Raw genomic sequence first — 14,016 nt, forward strand, 5'->3', positions numbered from 1 at the left:
CTTGACACTAATTTTAGCACCAAAAAAAAATTTTAGTACCTGTATTATTCCCTTTTTGATGGGGAAATTTAATTTTCTCTTAAAAAAAAAACAAAACAAAAATCAAAATGATTTAATTCATGTTCTTTACCAGCATTAAGCAGAGCAATTTTTATTTATTTATTTATTTTTTAAATTTTTTTTAGTGAGAGAGACAGGAAGGGAGAGAGATGAGAAGCATCAACTCATAGTAGCATCACTTTGCTTGTCCATTGATTGCTTCTCATAAATGCCTTAATGGGGGTTGGGCGGGGCTCTAGCCAAGTCAATGACCCCTTGCTCAAGACAGCAACCTTGGGTTCATGCCGATCACCTTGGACTTCACGCCAGTGATCTTTGGGCAAAGTCAGGGACCATCATAGACATGATCCTACACTCAAGCCATCAACCCCATGCACAAATATTTTTAATCTGCCAAAAGGTTTTTAGTTTTGTTAAAATGTACTTGATTTAGCTTCTTAAAGAAGTTTAAAGACAAACTTTGCCTTCATAGAGGAAAATTTTTATTTTTCTGTTCTGGATAAAACATGTTTTTCGGAGTATGATAGTTAATAATTATGAGATTTAAAATAATTAATAATTATTTCTTCTTTTATAGTTCTACTTGTCCAAATCTGAAAGGGAGCGTTATGAAAAAGAAACCAGCCAAGAACAACAACAAGAAATTTTGAGAAGAACAGCAAGGGACTTACCCATCTATACCACCTCAGGCTCAGGGAGTAAGAAAACATCTTTTCTATTCAAAGAATTTTAAAAATATGGTCATTCCTGCCAAGATATATTTGCATGATTTGACTATTAAATGGAGATTGTGATTCCACAAATAACATGGTCTAGAGACAAGATTTTCCTGTGTTGTGCTGTGGTATTTCAGATGTGGTTATGAACATGTATTGATACAGGTTTTTTTAAAAGGTTCACTCTAATAAGAGTTGCATTTCTCTTAATATTCAATATTCTTTTTTTCCAAGTATACCTTTATGGCTAAAAGTTTCAGTTAATATTCTTAGTAAGGTATTAATTGGAAGGAAATTTTGGTTTGAATTTGAATATTGTGTATCATCACTGAGTCACTTTTTTAAAATCAAGAATGTGTTAACTTGGAATGGAAGAAAAATAAAACACAGGAAATAAAAACTTGTTCAGGGTTATAAATATACTTTGCAGAGAGCCTGAATCTGAACTCAGGTCTGTGTGGTCCCAAAGCTGTTGGTATTTCCGCTACCCCACAGCCTCCACTGAGAGAGATGTGACTGCTGCAGCAGTTGCCTTTTCTCAGGGACAGAGCCTTACGTAGGGATGACACTGTGAGTGGCCAGACCGGTCATTTAAATATAAGGAATTGCTTTAAAGTATGTATTATATAACTCATTAATTCATTCAAATACCAGATAAAAGTAATACCTAACAATCATTCTGTTCTAAATGCTTTGTGTTTATGAACTCATCTAAACTTCACAACAATTCTGTGAGGGTGATACTATTGTCTCTACTTTGCAGATTAAGAAACTGAGATGCAGAGGGCTTGAATAACTTTTTCAGGTCACACAGATTTAAATCAAAGTACTCTGGCTTCAGAACCCACCAAGCAGAAACAAAAGGACTTTCCCTTTGTGTAGTTATTTGCAGATCGTGAGTTAAGAAAGTGTAAGGTTTGCACAAGACTATTGGAGGGGATATTTGACCAAGTTTTAAATTTTTTTATGCATTTAATACTGTCCTTTTTATATAACTGGTATAGTACCATATGGAATGAAAACGTGGATTTCAGATCTAACGCCAGCTTTTCCCATTACTAGTGCGATGCGAGTCACTTAAACTTTCTAAGCCCTAGTTGCTTCCCATGTGTGCCATGACCAGGGATCAAACCCGCAACTGTGTTGTTTCGGGATGTCGCTTTAGCCAGGGCCTAGTTTCCTCATTTTAAAATGAGGAGAATAATATATACATCTCTGGGATAATGGAAGTATTAAATGAAATATGTAAATGAAATACACACTTATTATTTGTACATAATACATTTTTAGTAGGTGCTAGCTAATTTAAAGTAATCCTTTTTTATATTTAATTTTGAAAGATCTGGTTTACAATAATTGTTAGTAGTTATTGTTCTGCAGATTAGATTTTTTTTACCCAAAGGCCAAGATTTTAGAGAATTTACGAATCCATGAGATTATATGCAAAATTTTGGGTTTTCAAGCAGCCTATTCATAGCAAGATCATCTAATTTTCAGAGCACTACATGTGCCCCAAAGAGTTAAGAGACACAATGTAAAAAACTTACCCTTAAAGCTTTGCTAACTTCATTACTTTTTTTTTTTTTTTTTTGTATTCTTCTGAAGCTGGAAACGGGGAGAGACAGTCAGACAGACTCCCGCATGCGCCCAACCGGGATCCACCCGGCACGCCCACCAGGGGCGATGCTCTGCCCCTCCGGGGCGTCGCTCTGTCACGACCAGAGCCACTGTAGCGCCTGGGGCAGAGGCCAAGGAGCCATCCCCAGCGCCCGGGCCATCTTTGCTCCAATGGAGCCTCGGCTGCAGGAGGGGAAGAGAGAGACAGAGAGGAAGGAGGTGGGGGGGTGGAAAAGCAAATGGGCGCCTCTCCTATGTGCCCTGGCCGGGAATCGAATCCGGGTCCCCTGCATGCCAGGCCGATGCTCTACTGCTGAGCCAACCGGCAGGGCCACTTCATTACTTATAATTGCGGTCCTCACCTGACCCATGGTGGCACAACAGAGTGTTGACATGGAATACCGAGCTTGCTGCTTTAACCCTAGGTTGCTGACTGGAGCATGGGGTTGCCGGCTCAAGCATGGGGTCACTAACATGATCCTGAGGTGGCTGGCTTGAGCCCAGGGTCACCGGTTCAATCCCCAGTCAAGGCACTTATGAGAAGCAATCAGTGTACAACTAAGTGGAGCAACAAGTTGATGCTTCTCCTTCTTTCCCTCTCTCTTTCTGTCTCACTCTTACTCTCACACTCTGACTCTATAACTCTTTCCTTTCCTATCTCTCTCTCTCCTTCCCTTTATTTCTCTCTCTCTCTCTCAAAAATAAAGTTAGAATGGCTGTCCTCTAGTATGAACAATTGAGTACTACGCCTTTTATTGAGTACTACACCAGAGTCAGGCTGAGATTTTTTTGGTGATTATTTAACCCTCAGAACAGTGCTGAGACAGGTGCTGTACTTGCCTCCATTTTAGAGTTGAAGACATGAGACTCAGTGAGGTGCCCAGCGTCCCAAGTGGCCGGGTCTGGGACTTGTGCCTTATCTTCTGACTGCTGGCAGGTCCTGCTCTGGGGAACCATTTTGCATTTCTGCTACTGAGAATCTCAAGTGCTGGGACTTTTAATTTTCTTACTATTGAAGCAATATCCATTTATCTTTAAAGAACTAAATGACAGAATACTATAATTTTATGGTTGACCTTCCATAGACCAATGAGCCTTGAAGGTAATGGAGCTGCCTTGACAGAGGGAGTTGGGGGCCAAGCACCAAGGGAGGGACTTCTCATTGAATTTCCTTCTGTGCTTTTTCAAGCCTTGGGGACAGAGAATCTATTCAGGAAACAGCACTGTGTTTCTGCACCTTCCCTCTAGTCCCAGTCCAACCAGCCGTTACCGCCAGCTTCGTCCTACAGTGTTTCCTCGTGTCAGCTCTGCTAACAGTGTCCCTCCCCACCTTTTTTGTCTTTCTGTCTGCCTGGGATGTTTATTTTTTCCTCTCTAAATCCAATTTAAAGGTTTTTTTTGTTTTGTTTTCTTTTGTTTTAAGTGAGAGGAGGGGAGACAGACAGACAGACTCCCGCATGTGCCCCAACTGGATCCACCCCGCAACCTCTGTCTGATGCCAATGCTCGAATCAGCCGAGCTGCCCTCAGCACCCAGGGCTGATGCTTGGACCAATCAAGCCACTGACTGCAGGAGGCTAGAAGGGAGAGAAAGGGGTGAAAGGGAGGGGAAGAGAAGCAGGTGGTTGCTTCCCATGTGTGTCCTGTCCGGGGATCAAACCCAGGACGTCCGCATGCCGTGCCGATGCTCTATCCACTGAGCAAACCAGCTAGCCAGGTCCCAGTTTTAAAGTTTTAATTCACTGTCCACCTCTCTTCAACTTCTGTTTACTTTAACAAGAAGCGATTTAGAGAGTTTTCTCAGGACATCTCAGATTTTTACCTTGTAAACTGCAAGTTGCTGCCATTCAGCTAAGTCCCTCTCATCCCATTGACTTACCTGAGCTCTGGCGACTGGGCCCTGTCCCTGTCTCTGACACAAGGTTTCACTAACTGGCCACCGGGAGATGTCTGTGCATTGAATTTGCTCCTGGCTGTTTTCTGTCATGGCTCTTCACTCATCTTCTAATCTCTCTCTCTCTCACTAATTTTTCCCATCATGGAGTCTGACTTTTTATTTTATTACAAATAGCAGTGTTTTTATGATAACTGCTATAGTGAGGCTCTGATATGTTCTAGAAGGTTTTGTTCTAATCTGCAAAATAGTTCATTACATTTGGTATTATTTGCATTTACAGAAGGAGGAGACTGAGGCTCTTAAAAATAAGTTACTGACCCAAGGTCACCAGCTAGTCAGTGGGAGATTAGAATCAAACCTGATGACGGAATTATCAGTTGTCAATTTTCCCCAGTTATTTATACATGAAACGAAAGCAAATTTTATAGTCAAATTAACTGAACCTGTACACCCTTCAATAACTTCCTTTCAATTCTTAAATGTAGCCATCAGATACTGTGAAAGATGTCAATTGATTAAACCTGACCGTGCCCATCACTGCTCAGCATGTGACACGTAAGTGTTGTCCTCATTTGGTTCATTTTAATACCAGCATTGGAAATTGGTGACAGAAACAGAAGGGGAAGCAATATCTTATTTATGCTTAGCAGGAGCAGTTCATCTTCTCCCATTGTTTGCTCTATGAGTGTGCTGATAGAAACTTTCTGTAAACTAGGGTAGGCTTTGGAGTAGTCTTTGATAACAGTCCCTGTATTGGTTGATGGAGTTTCTTTAAATATCCTTTCTATGTTCATACTTAATATAATATTGATGAGCAAGGAAGTAATAACCCCCTTAAGAATAACCTTATTTCCTGGATTAAAAAGACCAAAGCGACAATTTTCTTGTATTTTATTATTAATGTTGATATTAAAACCTAACAGACCACACAGAAAAATGTTTTTCATTTTCCGTCTGTAACATTATACCCAGAAAAACTTGAAAGATTTTATTTCTTATGCACTGTGAGAAGGTAATGTGTAGAAAGAAGGATTCCTAGTTTGGGAATCCCAGTTATTCCTTGAACTTGAGTTAGACAAGCTGTTTAGCCTTCTCTGTATTAGTTTACTTGTTTATCATGTTGTTTGAGATGATGTGTGATCGGACTTCATAAATATGATTACATATGATTACCTATACTGACAAGGAGGCACATTTTGGGTTTTTTTTTCTGATTATAAGAGAACAGTGGTGCTTATCCATGGGATAGGATTTTATAAAATACATGGAAAAAATAACCATCTATGACCCTATCAGTGTTAATATTTTGATATGGTTGCTTCTAAAGTTTTATTTTTATGACTTGCACATGTTGAAAATAGAGATTGTATTTCACTTTATTTCTTGCAGCTGATTTGTGAGCTGGACTAGCTAATATACCAAGTGCTCTGTGCACTGTATCTATATATTAAAATGTCACTTGGTGTGGTCCAAGGCAAAAAAATTATTACCTCTTACCTTTGAAAGTATTAGTGGAGCCTGACCTGTGGTGATGCAGAGGATAGAGCATTGATCTGGAACACTGAGGTTGCCAGTTTGAAACTCTGGGCTTGCCTGGTCAAGGCACATGAGAAGCAACTATACAAGTTGGCTACTTCCCACTCCTCTCCCCCTTCTCTGTCTCTTTCTTTCTCATCTCTCTCTAAAATCAATAAATAAGTCTTTTAAAAAAGAGAAAAGAAAATGTTAGTGGAAATATCAGAAATTTAATATATACTGGATTGTTTTTTCTAAAATGTATTAGTAAAGAGAAAAATTTAAGGAAAAAGTGATTGGCAATTAGAATTAGGATAATTTTCTTCATGGATTGCTTATGTTTATTTGTTTTTTAGATGTATTCTTAAGATGGATCATCACTGTCCTTGGTATGTATAAAATAGGTGAAGTCACATATGGGGGAGAGGCAGAAAGGAGCGAATTTAGAGTGATTTTCAAGGTCAATTTAATTACTCATATATAAGAAGATTGATCTAATTATGTGTGTGTGGGTAAGCATATATATGTACATGTTTATAGTAAATGTGTTCTTTTAAAAATGTATTAAGATAAAAAAGATATATGTTAAGAATTAACATTATAAATTTATGTTAAGTATTAACATTAAAATTCCAAATTCCTTATAGAATTTATTAAAAATACACATCCAGACCTGACCAACAGTGGCACAGTGGATAGAGCATTGACCCGGAATGCTGAGGTCCCTGGTTTGAATTGCAAAGGTCACTAGTTTGAGCATGAGCTTGCCATCTTAAGTGTGGGGTTGCTGGCTTCAGCCCAGAGGTCTCTGGCTTGAAGCCCAAGGTCTCTGGCTTGAACAAGGAAGGGCTCACTGGCTCGGTTTAAGCCCCCTGTCCTGGTCAGGGAACATATGAGAAGCAATCAGTGAACAACTAAGATGCCACAACTACAAGTTGATGCTTCTCATCTCTCCTCCATCTCTTTTAAAAACACAATCAAACACTTGCACAGTTAAGACATTGCTCCCCACTTACCAAATGACCTATTTCCAAGTAATAATGATTATGTTTTTGAAATGTCTTATTTTTTATTATTGTTATATATAGTAAAAAATATTTCTATATTAAGTTCAGTGGTATTAAATATGTTCACATTGTGTCTTCAGAACTAGTTCATCTTGCAAAATTGAACACTATACCCATTAAACAACTTCTCAATTCCCCTCTCCCAGCTCCTGGCAAACATTCTAGGTTTTGTTTCTGTGAATTTAAGATTTGTCTTATTTTTACAGTGTGACCTTCTTTATTCTTCTAGGGTGAATAACTGTGTGGGATTTTCTAATTACAAATTCTTCCTGCTGTTTTTATTGTATTCCCTATTATATTGCCTTTTTGTGGCTACAACAGTTTTACAGTACTTTATAAAATTTTGGACGGTAAGCCTTTTTTATCTTAAAACATATATTTAAGACTTTTTAAGATGTTCTATTCATAAAGAACTTATTCTTTATTATAAATAAATATATTTTAGTATTACTAGTTAAAATTTATAGTGGTCAGAGGGTAAACGGATATTTACCTTCATGTACACATGTTTATTTGTACATAAATGAATATTAAACAGGATATAGTGAGCTTCCTTTTAGTGATCCAGACTGTTTTCAGCCGCACTCTCATAATAGACATACCAATTTTAGGGAAGTAATTGCTTTCATTTGAGTTGATGAGACTTAGTGCCGTTTTATAATAATAAAAGTAATATTCCCAGGCTTAGTCACTAATTTCCTGTCTCTGTAGAAATTAACCCTTTTTCTGTTGTGACTTGCAAATGTTTTTTTCACATTTTCAATTCATATCTTATAACGTTTTATTTTTATCAACTCAAAGTTTTATATTTTAAAGCAGTACTTGAATTTTAAGACTTCTGATTTTATGGTTGCTTTAAATCTAAAAGTATGATTTATTATGACTTCTGTCTTTAGTTTATTTGTTATAAATTTATACAAATACTTACCTGTGTTTTCTTATGGAATTTTTATTGTTTTTGTTTTCACATTGAAACCATTGAATTTGAAGGGGGGTTATTATAGTTTAAAAGTACTTTTGTATTTACTCTTCCTAAAAACACTATGAAGGTGTTTTAAAATGTAGGGTTTTTTTATTGTTCGGGTATGGTGAAGCTTACAGATTAGGGGGTAATTACCATTGGAAAGATGGTTTGTCACTTACAGTTCCCAGGGGAGGAGGCATTTCATCCACATAGGGGCCACACAGGGAAGCATGGGCCATTCAGGAAGCAGAAGGGCATTTATTGTGGTTTCTGCAGGAAAAGCAAGGCCAGGCAGGGTAAGTGATTTAGGATTAGGTAGTGTGAATAGTTCAGTAGTCTCTGGGCATATAGACTGTCCCTGGTTGTCTGGCACTTAATTCTGTAGTGATTAGGGCAGGGGAATATTGCTTCCTGTATTATAAGAGTCAGACAAAGGAGTGAGGGGTTGGAATTTGGGCTCTGAATTGGTTAGTTTATGCATGAGAGATACGGTCCTTGCTGTATCTTAAGAATTGGCTGGTCCTGGGAGGGAAGTGTCTCCCGTCAGCAGAGCCCAGGTACTGGAGCATCACGGACACAGGAGATGACAAAATAGAATGAATGCAGAAGGGCTATTGTGATCTCAGTTTTTTAGAGTTGGAACATGAGGATGAAAGAGTTTCCTAGGAACTACCCAATTTTACGCATTTAACAGTATCAGAAGCCAGAACTTTAACTGAGATCTGTTTATTCCAACATCCAGATACTTACCACTGTCACTTGCTTCTTTGTAGTCCTAGTTGGGAAGAACAGAATTAAAGCCTCGAGTCAAAGCATAATTACTTTCTCAGGAAATATCTAATACACTTTGGAAGAATTTTATTTAAAACATTAGATATTTAAAGTTTGAGTGTTTACAATGAGGGAATGCTGGCGCTGCTTTTGTGCATATTAGAAAGGAATGCCCTATTTCTGTGTGGTCGTAGCCTGATGAGTTCTAGCCTTTGTTGTGTCTTCACCTAGGTGTCTTCATTCTGTTTACAACCTGCTTAACCATACTTACTGGCCCTATTTAAAGGAAAAGTATCCAAATAACAGAATTTTATACTTCTTTATCAGAAACTTCAGCACTATTTACATGTAATGATTTATTAAAGAATAAATGTTAACTTTTTTAGATTAATCATGTTAAGGAAAGACTAGTAAACTTAAATCTACACTTTCTTCATTTATTCAACAAGTATTTTCTTAGCACCTATAGTGTGCCAGGCAATATTCTAATCAACAAGTCATGTCTTTGGAATTTACTTTTGAGAAGAGGGAGTCAATAATAAACAATAAATATACAAGTTATATTAGGTTATAAATGCTATGGAAAAAATAAAACTAGGGTAAGAGATTTGGCAAGTGTGTGGGAGTGGGTCGGATAGGGGCAGGTTGCAGCGTTAAAGAGAGCAATCAAGTAGTTCTCAAGTTTTGAGGAAAGACTTAAAGGGAGCTAGTAAATGTCGGAGAGAAGAACACCTAAATATATAAAGCAAATATTAATGGACTTAAAGGAAGATATAGGCAGCAATATAGTAATAATAGGGGACTTTAATACCCCATTTCCATCAGCAGATAGATCATCCAAACAAAAAAAAATCAATAAAGAAACATCCACTTCCAATAACACGTTAGTCCATATGTACTTAACAGACATGTACAGAACATCCCATCAAAAAGCCACAGAATACACATTCTACTCAAGTTCACGTAGAATATTCTTATCTTAGGATAGATCATATGTTAGTCTACAAAACAAGTCTTAATAAATTTAAGAAGATTGAATTATGCAAAGCATCTTTTCTAACTACAGTGGTAGGAAACTAAAAGTCAGTTACAAGGAGAAAACTGGAAAATTCACAAATATATGGGCACAACATGGTACTGAACAACCAGTGGTCAAAGAAGCTATCAAAAAGTATCTTGGGTCAAATGAACTTGGAAGTACAACACACCAAATCTTATGTAATACCACAAAAGCAGTTCATACAGGAAGCTCATAGCAGTAAATGCCTACATTAAGAAATACAACCTGAGTGATGGTGGTGTAGTAGATAGTCAACCTGGGATGCTGAGATCCCTAGTTTGAGTGCGGGCTCATCTGGCTTGAGCCCAAAGGTTGCTGAACCCAAAGTTTCTGTCTTGGAGCCCAAAGGTCACTGGCTTGAGCAAGGCATCACTGGCTCAGCTTGAGCCCCTTGGTCCAGGCACATATAAGAAGCAATCAGTGAGCCTGACCAGGCGGTGGCGCAATGGATAGAGTGTCAGACTGGGATGTTGAGGACCCAGGTACGAGACCCTGAGGTCGCCAGCTTGAGTGCAGGTTCATCTGGTTTGAGCAAAGCTCACCAGCTTGGACCCGAAGTCGTTGGCTCGAGCAAGGGGTTACTCGGTCTGCTGAAGGCTCACGGTCAAGGCACATATGAGAAAGCAATCAATGAACAACTAAGGTGTCAAAATGAAAAACTGATGATTGATGCTTCTCATCTCTCTCCATTCCTGTCTGTCTGTCCCTGTCTATCCCTCTCTCTGACTCTCTCTGTCTCTGTGTAAGAAAAAAAAAAGCAATCAATGAACAACTATAAGTTGATGCTTCTCATCTCTCTCCTTTTCTATCTCCATCTCTCTGTCTTGTTAAAAAATAAAAATTTAAAAGCTCTTAACCCAACTTTACACCTCAAAGAACTAGAAAAAGAAGAGTAAAGCCCAAGGTCAGTAGAAGGAAAGAAATAACAATCAGAGCAGAAATAAATGAAACAGACTTTAAAAGACAGTAGAAAAAAATCAGTTTAGATGAGAGCTGTGTTTTTGTAAAGAATCAAAATAGAAAACCTTTTCCCAGACCCACCAAGAAAAAAAGAGATAGGATTCAAATAAGTAAAAATGAAAGAGGAAACATTACCACTGATTCCACAGAAATACAGAGGGTTATAAGAAACTACTGTGAATAATTAAATGCCAAAAATTAGACAACTTAGGAGAAGTGGATAAATTAATAGACACATATAACCTGCTAAGACTGAATCATAATGAAATAGACTAATTATTTTAGGAGGTTGAATCAGTCATCAAACGCCTCCCGACAGCAGTCCAGAATCGATGGATTCACTGATGAATTTTACCAAATGTTTAAGACGGAACTACCGTAATACCAATCCTTCTCAAACTTTACCAGTAAATGGAAGAAGAGGGAACAGTTTCAAACTCACTATATAAGACCAGCATTACTCTGACTAGAAACCAGGCAAGGTTATTACAACAGAAAAAAATTACATGCTAAAATCCCTGGTGAACATAGATAGGAAAGCATCAACATGATATTAGCAAACTGAATTCAGCAATACAGTTAAAGGAATCCTACATCATGACCAAGTGGGATTTATTTCAGGGATTCTGGATGCTTTACCTTCTGCAAATTGGTCAATGTGATACACCACATTAAAAAAATGAAGGATAGCCTGACCAGGTGGTGGTACAGTGGATAGAGAATTGAACTGGGATACAGAGGGCCCAGGTTCAAAACTCCGAGGGCGCCGGCTTGAGTACAGGGTTGCTGGCTTGAGTGTGGGATCATAGATATGACCCCATGGTCACTGGCTTGAGCCCAGAGGTCACTGGCTTGAAGCCCAAGGTTGCTGGCTTGAGCAAGGGGTCACTTGCTCTGTTGGAGCCCCCCAGTCAAGGCATATATGAGAAAGGAATCAATGAACAACTAAGGTGCAGCAACAAAGAATTGATGCTTCTCATCTCCCTTCTTACCTGTCTGTACCTAATCTGTTCCTCTCTCTGTCTCTGTCTCACTTAAAAAAAAAAAGGTAAAAATTATGTTTATATGTTCATCTCAGTAGATGCAGAAAAGGCATTTGACAAAATTTAACATCTGCATATGATAAAACTCAACAAAGTAGGTATAGAAGGAAGGTACCTTATAATAGCATATATGTTAAGCACACATCTAACATCATATACTTCAACTGAGAAAAGCTGAGAGCTTTTCCTCTAAGATCAGGAACAAGAAGCGAATACTCACTTTTTTTTTTTAGTTATTTACTGCTAGGTTTTAGAGGAAGTAGAGAGAAGCATTTATTGTTTCACTTAGTCATGCATTCAGTGCTGCCTCCTGTATGGTCCCTGACCAGGGTTTGAACCTGCAGACTTGATGTTTCAGGACAAGGCTCTAAGTAACCGACTGAGCTAACTGGCTAGGGCTTGCTCAGTTTTTTTATTTAACATAATATTGGAAGTCTTAGCTAGAACTATTAGGTAAGATAAAAAAATAAAGACATTGACATCGGAAAGAAAGAAGTGAAACTGTCTCTATTTGCAGATGACGTACATAGAAAACACTAAAGACTCCCCCCCCAAAATTTACAACTAATAAATTCAGTAAAGGTGCAGGATCCAAAAATCAATACAGAAAAATTAGTTGCATTTCTTCTTTTTTTTTTTTTAATTTTTATTTTATTTATTCATTTTAGAGAGGAGAGAGAGGGGGAGAGAGAGAGAGAGAGAGACAGAGAGGAGAGAGAGACAGGGGGGAGGAGCTGGAAGCATCAACTCCCATATGTGCCTTGACCAGGCAAGCCCAGGGTTTCGAACCGGCGACCTCAGCATAGTTGCATTTCTATACACTAATAAATTATCAGAAAGAGAACTTAAGAAAACAACTCCATTTAGAATTCCATCACAAAGAATAAAAGACCTAGGAGTAAATTTAACAAGGAAGTGAAAGACTTGTTACACTGAAAACTAAGACTTTGATGACAGCACTTGAAGGAGAGACAAATAAATGGAAAGATAGTCTCTGCTCATGGATAGGAAGAATTAATATTGTTAAAATATTAATACTACCAAAAGCAATCTATAGATTCAGTTGACTCCCTATCACAATTCTAATGGCATTTTTCACAGAAATAATCCTAAAATTTGTGTAGAACCAGAACAGTCCAAATAGCCAAAGCAAACTTGAGAAAAAAGAACAAAGCTGGAGGCATTATGATTTCTGACTTCAGACTATATTATAAAGCTCTAACCATCAAAGCAGCACAGTACTGGCATAAAATGTAGTGCATAAATCAGTGGAGCATGATAGGGAGTCCAGAAATAAACCTGTCTCTGTATGGTCAATTAATCTCTGACAAAGGAGGATAGAACATCCAATGGGTAAAGATAGTAACTTCAGTAAATGGTACTCGGAGAACTAGATAGCTACATCTCAAAAAGTGAAACCAAACCCCTATCTTACTTTATACACAAAAACAACTGTGTAAATGGATTAAAAACTTGAACATAACCCTGAAAGCATAAGTCTACTAAAAGAAAAGACAGGTGGTAACCTCCTTGACAGGTCTTGGTACTGATTTTTTGGGTTTGACAACAAAAGCAAAAATTAAGTTGTACTACATCAAAATAAGGAATTTCTACACTGTAAAGGAAACCAACAAAACATGATAAGACAACATACTGAATGGGAGAAAATATTTGCAAACCATGTATTTGATAATGGGTTAATATCCAAAATATATAAACTCATAAAGTTTAATAGCAAAAAACCAGAACAAAACAAAAAAACAAGTAGATTTTAAAAATAGGCAGAATTCCTTATAGACATTTCTCCAAATAAGACAGGCAGTTGGCTAACAGGTATATGAAAAGTGCTATCACTGATCAGTAGGGAAATGCAAATTAAACTCACAATGTGTTACCATCTCACACCTGTTAGAAGGGCTGTTATTCAAAAAGAAGTGTTGATGAGGATTTGGAAAAAGGGGACACTTGTGCACTGTTGGTAAGAATGTAGATTGGTGCAGCCACTGTGGAAAACAGTATGGAAGTTCCTCAAAAAGTTAAAAATAGAACTACTAGTGGTTGACCTGTGGTGGCACAGTGGATAAAGCGTCTACTTGGAATGCTAAGATTGCCAGTTTGAAACCCTGGGCTTGTCTGTTCAAGGCACATATGGCAGTTCATGCTTCCTGCTCCTCCCCTTCTCTCTCTGGAAATGAATAAATTTTTAAAAATCTAAAAAAAAAAGAACAACTCATGGGAGACTTGATGTGGGGTGGTAAACAATACAGTATACAGATAATGTACTATAGAATGGTACACCTGAAACCTACATAATAACCAGTGTCACCCCAATGAATTCAATAAAAAA

General features: G+C 37.8%; 1 protein-coding gene across 4 annotated transcripts in view; it reads left to right on the top strand.

Annotated features, from left to right (window-relative positions):
• The window catches only part of ZDHHC20 (zinc finger DHHC-type palmitoyltransferase 20), an 86,291-nt gene that overhangs the window by 47,476 nt on the left and 24,799 nt on the right, over nucleotides 1-14,016 (top strand). For all 4 annotated transcript variants that reach the window (XM_066369202.1, XM_066369203.1, XM_066369204.1 and 1 more), the window contains 4 exons: nucleotides 638-758; nucleotides 4,775-4,844; nucleotides 6,161-6,193; nucleotides 7,101-7,221. In XM_066369202.1, coding sequence (XP_066225299.1) covers nucleotides 638-758; nucleotides 4,775-4,844; nucleotides 6,161-6,193; nucleotides 7,101-7,221 — 345 coding nt within the window. The remainder of the gene's footprint in view (nucleotides 1-637; nucleotides 759-4,774; nucleotides 4,845-6,160; nucleotides 6,194-7,100; nucleotides 7,222-14,016) is intronic.

The sequence above is a fragment of the Saccopteryx leptura genome, chromosome 2, assembly GCF_036850995.1.
Source record: "Saccopteryx leptura isolate mSacLep1 chromosome 2, mSacLep1_pri_phased_curated, whole genome shotgun sequence".
Lineage (NCBI taxonomy): Eukaryota > Metazoa > Chordata > Mammalia > Chiroptera > Emballonuridae > Saccopteryx > Saccopteryx leptura.